The sequence below is a fragment of the Parus major genome, chromosome 1, assembly GCF_001522545.3.
Source record: "Parus major isolate Abel chromosome 1, Parus_major1.1, whole genome shotgun sequence".
Lineage (NCBI taxonomy): Eukaryota > Metazoa > Chordata > Aves > Passeriformes > Paridae > Parus > Parus major.
In genome coordinates, this window is record NC_031768.1 from 60,914,035 (window position 1) to 60,924,701 (window position 10,667).

The 10,667-nt window shown below is 42.2% G+C and overlaps 1 protein-coding gene across 9 annotated transcripts in view; it reads right to left on the reverse strand.

Annotated features, from left to right (window-relative positions):
• The window catches only part of HTR2A (5-hydroxytryptamine receptor 2A), a 27,793-nt gene extending 17,517 nt beyond the window's left edge, over positions 1 to 10,276 (reverse strand). For 7 of the 9 annotated variants that reach the window (XR_004497648.1, XR_001520567.2, XR_004497645.1 and 4 more), the window contains exons 1-2: positions 8,862 to 10,276; positions 4,669 to 4,869 (exon numbers count right to left, since the gene is read on the reverse strand). Coding sequence is in view for 4 of the 9 variants with exons in the window: in XM_015622404.2 (XP_015477890.1) it covers positions 4,669 to 4,869; positions 8,862 to 9,261 (601 nt within the window). In the remaining 5 variants the exon portion in view is untranslated. The remainder of the gene's footprint in view (positions 1 to 4,668; positions 4,870 to 8,861) is intronic. The other 2 variants (XM_015622396.2, XM_033514716.1) reach the window with 2 other exon arrangements.
• Positions 10,277 to 10,667: the final 391 nt, after the last annotated feature.

The window sequence follows — 10,667 nt, forward strand, 5'->3', positions numbered from 1 at the left end:
CAGAGAAATTGCAGGCTGACTGTGAAGGAGGTGTAAGCCTCTGTGTCAGCATAAAATGTCACACTGCCAAATTAGCTGAGGGCTCAGTTGTCCTGGGCTTGATTTGTACACCTGGAGCTGACTTCACCTCGCACTTTGCAGAACATTGTTTCATATGCTGCAGAATTTCTCATTTTCAAAGCCACAAAAGCAATGGCAAAATTTTAGAGTTATGTGGTGGGGAGGTATTTTACCAGATTCATCCAGATCCATGTTGGGCTTTTTTTTTCTGCATGAAAAGTACTGAATAAATCTAAGTTGTTAGTGACTGGGGAGTGCCTGAAGACAGTGAACAGATGTGTAGGCTCAATGAGAAATGATGAGAGAAAACTCAGCTTAGACTGCTTGGGCTTCATCAGACTTCACATTACTTAGACCATTAACAGAAGAATAGAGAGAAATAAGAACTGAGGAAAGTTATATATAAGGACTTAACATTCATGCCTGTAGTTCTTTTATGTTACCCTTTCAAGGAGGGAATGATGTGCTGTTGGCCTCTTGCAGAGCAACGCATTTGTTGGGCCCATTTAGGACTCAAAGGTATTTTGCATGTATTTTTCAGAATAGGCTCTATTTACAGTTCCATAGATTCCAATTCTATTCAAAATACTCCTTTTTTTCCCAGCAGGGGGAAATCCTTTGGCTTTTTACACCTGTTCTCAATAATGACCGCTGTGCTTTAAAACAAATAGAATAATTTTCAGCATTTAATGAGCTTTTGCCTTCAACAGCTACAAATAATCTAATTATCTAGCCACTGTGCATACTGGATGATTTAAGAATTAAAGACACGATTAGAGTCTGTTACAGTAATTAGAATCTATTTTAAACCAATTGCCTGTGGCATTACATGGACTAGTGAAACAAAGGCTTCTGGCTAAATGCTCTTCTTCCACTAAATGCAAAAACAAATGTTAGCACAATTTACTTTTTTTTTTAAACTGAGAAAATCAAGATTTCAGGAGTCAAGTAAATTAAGCTATCTGTGCTTTTTTTCTGCTGTTTTTTAAATGTTCCATGTGTCTCTGAAGCCAATGGAAGGAAGATCACTGATTGCCTTTGGTTAAAATTGACTGAATATATTTGTGTATTTAGTGAATAAAAGGAAAATTACAAATTACAAATTTAGTTACAGTCTAGGCAGGTTGGGAAGGACTAGAAGAGCTTCATCAGGTCCCACAAATCAGCTACAAGTATTTGCAGCAGTCAGTTATCAGGTGAATAAAGGTAATCCAGCTGATATAATGTTCCTGGATTTCCAGAAATCCCTTACAATTTTTTTTGGTCTGTTTTTTTAACAGTCAAAGGCTGTTAGTGAAATTAAATTCTAATGGCATTTGAAGAAAGATCCTCTGGTGGAAAAAGGATAGGTTAAAAGGCAGAAGGTTGGAAGACAAGTGGTAGGATTAAACAGTTTGTTTCCATATTGAGGGTGGTGGAAGGCAGCATCTGACAGCCCTGCATGTTCATCAGTGCTGTTCAGTCCAGCCTGAGCTGTTTGCATGGTCAGTGGAACTGATTAAATGTGCTGCCAGCACACAACTGTTGGCTGTTTCCCCCCTCTTCCTCTGCTAAAATCAACATCTGCACAGGGGAACATAACATCTTTCATTTCTTTCTCTTGCTTTTTACCTTCCATCTCATACTCCACGAGAGCTCAGCTGCAAACTACAGGAATATGGGGAAGTCAAAGGGTATCTCTCTGAGGTTGGAGAGTAAATCCTTGGGTCTCAATCTGTAAGTGAGGTAGTAGCCACACCAGGTGCTGTGGAGGGTGTGTTGTGCCCAACCCCAGCTCTGCCTGTGCCAGATATCGAGAGAATGGTTTGGGTTGGAAAGGACCTCCAAGACCATCTCATTCCAACTGCCCTGCCACAGGTAGGGACACCTTCCACTGGACCAGGTTGCTCAGAGCCCCATCCAACCTGGCCTTGAGCACTTCCAGGGATGGGACATCCACAGCATCTCTGGGCAATCTATGTCAGTGTCTCACCATCCCCACCTCACTCATCCCAGTGAGAGCTCTCAGCCCTAGCTGAGTGAAAATGCAAAGAGTTAAATCATTTGTAGCCCTGTCATTCTAAGCAGCACTGAGGGCCTGGAGACTGGTAATCATACATGGAGCACCTCTTTGTCCAGAAAGCATTTCCTGTTAGTAAGTGATATAGAAAGCACCCTCAGAAACCCATTCCCTATGTATTTTTAGCTGGATGGTGGCAGATCAGGAGGATAAGGGTTGATGACTGCCGAACAGCAGGTTGCATGGGTGATCTGGGATCTGTCAAGATTCCTTATAATACTGGCATTTGACACATTTTGCAAACTTAGTCCAGCCTGGCAGTGACTGGCTCATCAGTCAGCTCATCTTATAGCTTCTTCCTATGTGTTTACTTTGTTATCTGTCCTCTGGAGCACATCTCATTTGCCATAGCTTGTTGCCAGGCTGGAAACTGGCCAGTCTTCCTTCAGCTGGTCTCCCCATGAGACTAGAAACCAGCCAAGAATCACTTTCTTCCCGCCCATCTATGTGCTTGCCTGCGTTAATTTGTACCTATTTAACCTTTTCACTGTTTCGGTGACACAAAGTGTGTGAATGAGATGGAGTAACCCTATAATCCTTCCTATTTTCCTGGCATCCACTGTTCCCTTACACATGACCTTATCCAGCTGCAGTAAAGCAGGACTGTGTCCTCTTCACTCATGCCACACTTGAATGGTTTCCAATAAAATACGGAGCTGTATTTTTCAGAGTTATATAAATAGGGACCACATTGCTATCCCTTGCCATAATAATAACAAGAAACATCTGTGACTCATCTCTTCACTCTTAGAAGACAGTTTCTCCAGAGAGCAGAAAAGGTGATTTTACAATGAATATGTTACTAGTTATTACTGCAAAGAAAAGCCATAACTTTTGAAACAAAATATCAGGCTATCAAGGAAATAAACCTACTGCTACAGGATATAAATCGTGTTCTAGCTAATAGGGCTAAAATAACCCTTTTTTCTGGATTCCATTTAATAGTGAGCTAACTCAGATACTGTGTCAGTAATCACCTTTCTGAGAAAATGTGCTGAGCAGAGTGGACCCCTGGTTTGCCTCTGGAGTGGTCATTCTGATCATTCTGTAAATTTGTGTTCAAAAAGGACAGTAGTTTCACACACACTAAGCACGAGGCACCAAACACAAGTGCAGACAAACACAGTATGTGCAATTTTAAAGAATGCTTCACTTATTTATGGTATATAGAGAAATGCACTGAAAATACTTGCACTTACCAGTTTCAAAAATTGGAAAAACTGGACAGAGTAGGTAATATGTTTTCTACTAGATTTAAAAAAAGTGACTGTAGAAGAGACAAGATGAAGACATCTACATCTGAGTTGCTATAGCCTTCCTTTATAGTTGAGAGTAGGTATTTTTAGGGTGGAGCTCACCTGACCTGTGCTAGACATTTACATCTGATCAGCTGAATGCACCCCAGAGCCTGATGCTGTTGAACCTCATCAGGTCATGGAGAATGCAAAACCGTCCTGCTGCTGAGTGAAGACTCCCACGATTTCTTGCTGTGCAGCGGAAGATACAGCTATTTTAAATCCTAACAATCCTAGACTGCTTTTTCTCAGACTGTGGGCCAGGATCAAGAGGGAGGTCAGTAGATGATTTAGAATGCCAGGCTGGCAGCATGTTAGGCATCATCTCCTTTCCCTCCTCTGGGAAGAGTGGTAAGGGATCACAGTTACCACTTGCAATAATTAGTATTAGCCAGGGAAAGAGCTAATTGGCCTTGTTTGCTGACAGATCACATCTCTTCCAGGGCAAAAGAGTGACTTTTTCCTGCCTCTGAATAAGTGAGCTGCCAATGCTCAAGGGCCTACAAAACCACGAGCACTGAAAGGGAACTGTGTTTTCAAAGCACTGGAGAACTTCCACCCCAGGTGGAAACTGTGAGGAAATCCCTGAAGGCATCAGACACCAAACTCTCCCAACTCCCTGCCATAAGACTGTTTTGGACATGCTGCCACCATAGGAATGAAAGATCAGTGGTCCCCTGCCTAGTTTCAAGGCTCTGGGTTTTGCCAGTGCAAAAAGAGATTTGTATACTGGAACACCTATTTTAACTCTGAACTGTCGTCAGGTCAGAATCCTCTCATTCTCACTGTACACAGTGTCTGTTGTATCCTAAACAGGATGCATAAATTCCCCACCATACACACTGAGAAAGGCAGAGAAGATCTACCCATGAGAAAAATCTCTAAGCAAATTACTCAAATAAGAAATTGTGAACAACTGGCTTGCATAAAACAAGGAAATACTTTTTTTAGTCAGTATTTTTTTTTTCAGATGTTTAGATAATGATGGAGCAACAATATGGGAAATCAACACATCTTTAAAATAAACTTGAATACAGTCATGCTATCACTGATGTATATTCTTTCAGTGCTGCTCCATTCTCCATTTCCCATCGTCGTTGATTTCCATTACATAATTACTACATTACAGCACTTCTTACACTGGAAAGCAAAATACTGCAGGCAGAGGATAAAGTTTTAGACTGCAGTATATATGTCAAATCCTCTCAAAAGCTGGAAATCTGCAATTACATGCTGAAATACTGGATCACTTACCAACTGATATGGTCCAAACAGCAATTATTTTGGCAAAAGCCTTCGTTCTTGAGTTAAAGCGGCTGTGGTGGATGGGGTTTCGGATGGCAATGTAGCGATCCAGTGAGATGGCACAGAGGTGCATGATGGATGCCGTGGAGAAGAGCACGTCCAAGTAGATCCAAATGGCACAGAGCTTTCTAGGTAGAGGCCATTCGTATCCTGCACAAGAGAAAGTTGGCATCAGCTAAAGATGTGGCATAGATCTTCTGTTGTGACACGTGTCTTAGTGCATATATCCTTCTAAGAGGATAGTAGTAAGTACTGAGTTGTAGTAAGTGATACATTTAGAAGCTGCCTGACACTGTTTTAAGAAAATATTTATATTTGTTTGCAGCCTTCTAACTGTAGCTTTTGGGGTTAACTCTGCTTCTTTCCCAGGCTACAGGCAGCATATGTTTTTTCTTTTTAATTCTGTTTGCATAATGCTAGTGCTTGGTGCTATGATTAAACATTTTTGGCAGAAAATCTATGAAAAGAGAGGCAATTTTGTCATTGTAAATCTGCAAGTTCTCAATTTTGCTTTAGGACTTTTTATCCATGTAATTACTCCATTATCAACACCTGCTGATATGCAAAGCTGCGTTAATTCTGAAAGTAAAACTTTGGATTTAATGGAAGGTGAAGAAGAAAAATTATTTTGTTGCATACCAGTGATATTTATCTCACCTGTCTTTAAGCCTTTACCACAAACCTAAATAAGTATATTCCCACTGCCAATGAATATTGATATGCTCCTCCAGGGAATGCAATCCAAAGCATATGCATTAGTGTTTACCAATATCCAACCTACAGCTGCATTGCTGCAAATTAAGCCCCTACTTTTGCCTTGTTCTCTCCACTGCCTATGAAGATTAATTGGTTGCTTTCCTTTCTCAAAGATGTTGGGAGATGGCTATCACGGCTTGCCTAGTTTTGTGTTTATTGTTTTGTCTTCCAATCTAAGAAAAGCATAGCACTTTTTCTTACAGATCATGCTTTAAAAATCTTTTTCCTTCTTCCTTTTCTGCCCTGGAATCTGTTTAATTTATCTGCATCTTGTATATCATTCAGCGACTAACATAGGACTTGGTACACTTGCAAAGGCCTCCTGACTGCTAAGTGAAATGCAAGATTTCTTCCTGGACCTAGAAGGCAATGTCTTTACCTATACAACCTGGAATGGTAAGTGCCTTTTGTATGAAAACATCATGCTAGTGAAGCATGTTTAGCTCATGATTCGTTTTGACAGCCAGATCTAGTTCAGCATTCTTGAAGCCTGGACAAATTTCACCAGCAGAAGTAGATTTCTTCTTTACCATTGCACTTATCCTCACTGAATGTTATTTTTCTGTTTCAGGCTTTCTCTTCAGGGGTCCAGATTCTGGTTGATGATTCTCATCCTGTCCCTCTGAGTGCTTGTAACCTCTCCCAGCTTGGTGCTTTTGGAAAGCTGTGTAAGCTCTCACTCCACACACTAGACATGTTGTTCAGAACAGCACTGAGCAGACCGGGCTAAGCCCTGCAGGACCCGCATTCAAAAGCCCTTCTATTCCTGCAGGGAACCACTAATAGCTCTCCTTGGAGCAAGTTTTGCAGTTATCAGGATTCTTATCTTGTAGTGATTTAATTTAGAGCATATTACCCAAGCTGCCCATGCTAGTGTGGCATGGGACAATGCCAAAGCTCATATTGTGAGAATATGTTAGTATTTTGGGGAGTGCCTGTCTCCTTTGGAGATACAGTACAAGATTTGCAGCAGCAGGAATGGAAGGGGAGGTAGAGAAGGTAGGTCTGTGCCTAATTAGTCTCAGTGAGTACTGAGGAGACCAATTTCTTGGTGTTCTTGGGTTGCTGGAATATAAGCTGACCCTGACAAGCCATACAGCATTTTTGGATGTATTTTATCATGTTTTCTGGTGTTCTGTTGGGCAATCTGGTCCCTGGAGTGTGTTATGTGATGGCTGGCTTTCGGGGGCATGACTTTCTAGTAGCATCTCTGTCAGGCCAGGCCAGTTTACACAGGGAAAACTGTTAAAGTGTTTTTACATTTGACAACATACATCTGTTCTCTCGCTTTAGTGACCTTTGGGAACACATTTGTCATATCCTTCTAGACTTCTCATCTTTGCAATAAACCAGGATGGGGCAGGAATAAAACACTGTCTGTCAGATAAACTCCCTTAGAGACTACATATTTGAGAAAGGGGAAAGTGTATGAGAGGAGAAAACTCTGGATGCAATAGGGTGCACCCTTAGCAAGGGTGTACATAACATCCTCCAGGAAGTTTTCTGCTCTGTAGACACATCCACCTTGGCAGGACTTAGTGGGTGCTGCCTTTTCCAGCAGAATCTGGGGCTGCTGGGTGGGTGGAGAACCCTGCCCAGCCCAAAGGGTGCAGACTGGCACAGGCACATGGCTGGGCACCCAAACCAGAACTGCCCACAGTAGCTATTAAGCTCTCAAGAAGGTTATCTCTTCTTTGAGCAAAGCAATTGCCATACCCCTTCTAGGGGCTGCAGTGAACATGGAGCATTCCTGTTTCACAGCCTTGGAGGTGTCCTGGCAGAGCAGGTGTGTGCAAAGCCTCCAGTTTGAGCTCAAGACTATCAACAGGGTGATGTGGCTGAAGTTGAGCAGTTGCGGCTGAGAGGATGCTCCGGTGGAAGGGGAGGTTTCCCTCCATTCCATCACTGATCATCCTGGAGGCTGATGGTGTACCACACCAAGATGGTTCTCCTGGTACCAGTGCGTGCCACCAGCTGATTTTCTACCCCAAGTTATGCTGTTCCACTGCTGTTCTTGCAAGGGAAGAAGCAGGGAGAGAGGAGGCAAAGCCAGCACGGCTCCTCCCCTGCGCCTTCAGGCGCTCCTGTGCCCCGGCCGCGGCCGAGGAGGGCGGCGCAGCCTTTCCCGGGACGAGGGCTCCGGCTCCCGCAGGGAGGGAAAGGCATCCAGCCCCAAATCCCGCCCGAGACACCGATTGCCGGCTTCTCTTCCCTCGGCAGCGGAGCCTGGCCAGCAGGAGTCCCTGTTGCTTGTCTCAGGGAATCACGCACGACTTAAATCTCACCCATCGGACAATTTCTGTTTCGCGCTGTTTCTTTCTCCAGCCAAAGGTAATCACACACTAACACTGTAAATCACAGCGTTGCACCATCACTGATGCCAAATGCAGATTGCAAATGCTACTGGGGGCGATCTCTGTAGAGATACTGGAAATGGAAAATAAACTTCCAGCTTTCTGGATTAAATCTCCCTTAAGTCACAGGCTCGTCTTTGGACCTTAAGTCCCGAAGTAGTGAAGTAATAGACACCCTCCCAAACAATCTCACTTTCCTCCTGACAATGAGTAGCTTCTCTTTGAACTGTAGCAATTCAGTTGTAGCTCTGGAAGACTAATTTCTGAACTTCAGGGCAGTAACAGCCTGACAAAATTGGTGCTGAACACACAGGGTGCTGCTTGTTCCAGCGTCAGCTGTGCTGCAAATGATTTTGGTGGCAATGAGAAGAAGGATCTGCTATTAATCACCTGCAAGGGCATGAACTGCGAGTCATTATTAACTTAAATAACTTCTCTTAAGAAACGATAGTTTTGCATTTGTAAATGTTACTAAACGGGCAGAATTAATGCCCATCCATTTTTTAACCCCTGCAATATTTATTCCAGCATTTGCTAGTAAGCAGATGTCTAAGCAGGGTACTGGTGATAAGAAAATTTTTCACATTTGTATCACTTCATTAAAAATAATTGAGGTGGCTGCCTATTTTGAATCTAAGAGTAGTCATTAGTGTTTCAGTGCATATTTGCAGAGCAAAGTAATTGGCAGGACCCAACATTCTCATTGGGAATATGAAAATTATGAGCCAGGGAAAAAGCCTGAAAGCAATAGAAAAAACAAAGCATCTTCATATATTCTTTGAGAAAATTCACCTGACAACTGAGTAATAAACTAATATTATGGACTGTGTTTAAAATGCCTGTAGCTGGAAATATAAAAGATTCAAGTACTTCACCTGTTCCATCCATTAACCAGTGACATATTTCAACTTATACAGAGTGATAACAATTTTCTGTGGTAAGAGAATGAAATCATAATAATAACAAGATGTTATTGCATGCAATGTTTAAGGCTTGTCAATACATGCAGTAGGTAACACAGCTAATACTCACCATACAGTATGGTTAACATGGACACAGGCATGACAAAGAAACCCAGCAGCATATCAGCTATTGCAAGTGACATTAGAAAATAGTTAGTGGCATTCTGTAGTTTTTTCTCCAGTGAAACAGCCATGATGACAAGAATATTTCCAGCAATGGTTAAAACAATCACTATCACTGTCAGCAAAGCCGGCCAGTTTTTCTGCGAAGGGCAGCACGGTGGGCTCATGTTACTTTCGCATGAAAGATTGGTTAGGTTGTCAGAGTTCACAGTCAGGTTGCAGAGATGTGATATATTAATTTCTCCAGCTCCATAAACATTTCTGTAGAATCTTCTCTCGTGATTTATTTGTATGAAGGAGTTTGCAGTTGGGTTCACAGAGCTCTCTCCATCACAAAGAATATCCATTGCTAAGTCCAAAACCACAAAGATAAATTGTGAAAAACAGGAAATGATCACCCTTTGTCACCATTGGGCATTATATTCCTCAGCTCTCCATGCCAGAAGTTGAAGGAGCACAATCTTTTGTCGACTGTATTTTTGCCACTAGTGTGATGTAGAAAAACATACCAGAATTACTCCGAAAGCTGAAATGTTTTGTTTTCAGTTCCATAGGAAGCCCAGTGTTGGCATATAATGAAAATCCAGCTTAAAAGTAAAGCCAGGCTGTAGGATACAGAATGTGGACTTGAGGCTTCAGAGAGCAAAAAGGTTGGAGAAATAAAAGACATAAAACTTTTGCAACCACTAGGACTCCCCTCTGGAGCTACATCTTATTGCTATTGGTAACTGTAATCACACAATTTTAAACACAGCAGCATTAAAATAGCTTGCCTTATTAAACAGCAAAGCTCTTGCTTCTCTATTAAGAAAGTTGATTAATAATTCCATCCAGCATGTTTCTCTTGAAATAATTAAATATGCTCTTATTTTTAGTGCATCTTCCATAATATGGCTGATAGTCTCTGTCTTCTGTTGTATTTCAGAATCATTTTCAGCCTCATATCAGAGACTACAAATTCTGCTCCATGCTGATTTTTGTAGCTAATTGTACCTTTTGGCCCAGCATGGCTTCGGAATGGAAATTAAACTACTAGGTACTGTTATAAAAGAATACAATTTAAGGAAGACTTACATTGCACTTCAGAGCCCACTTTCAAACTGCAAATAGATGCACTTTGCACCCTGGTTTACCATGTTCTTCTCTGTGTTTAGCCAGTTCCGTGTCTTTTTTCTTCAGCCTCCTCCACAATGGTGGTAATTCAAATAGTTTTCTGAGTTCTAAACTGCACACTTGAGTGAAGCCAGTTCCTGCGCTGCGAGGCTTGCTCTTTTCTTCTGAGAGATAGGCTGCTTGCCGGCTCTTTCCTTGTGCATTTCCCCGCCCCAGGGCAAGCTATATTTAAAGTAATAATAATATCAGAGCCCTTCTTGAAGTGACACAAAAGAAAGCGTGCACACACGCTCCCGAGAAAGCAGCCTCCACGGAGGAATTACTGATTGCAACAGGAATGGAATTTCTTCCTTCTTGCTGCCTTGTTCGGATTGTCAGACCTCCCACTCTCTGGATGTCATAAACTGCAAGGTAGCGACAGCAGAGGAGGGCAGGGGAGGGCAGAGCAGAGAGGGTCTTTTTGGTAAATCAGCAGCTTTTTCAGCACTTATTTTAGAGGTTCTCTGCTTGGGGCTTTTTCAGTGCATGCTTTCAATTTGCAGCGGATGGCTCACAAACAGCTGCATGCAATTACAGGGATTTACAGGATGCAGGCTTGAGAGAGAAAAAATCTAAGGCTTGTGATGGTAGATACTAGTGA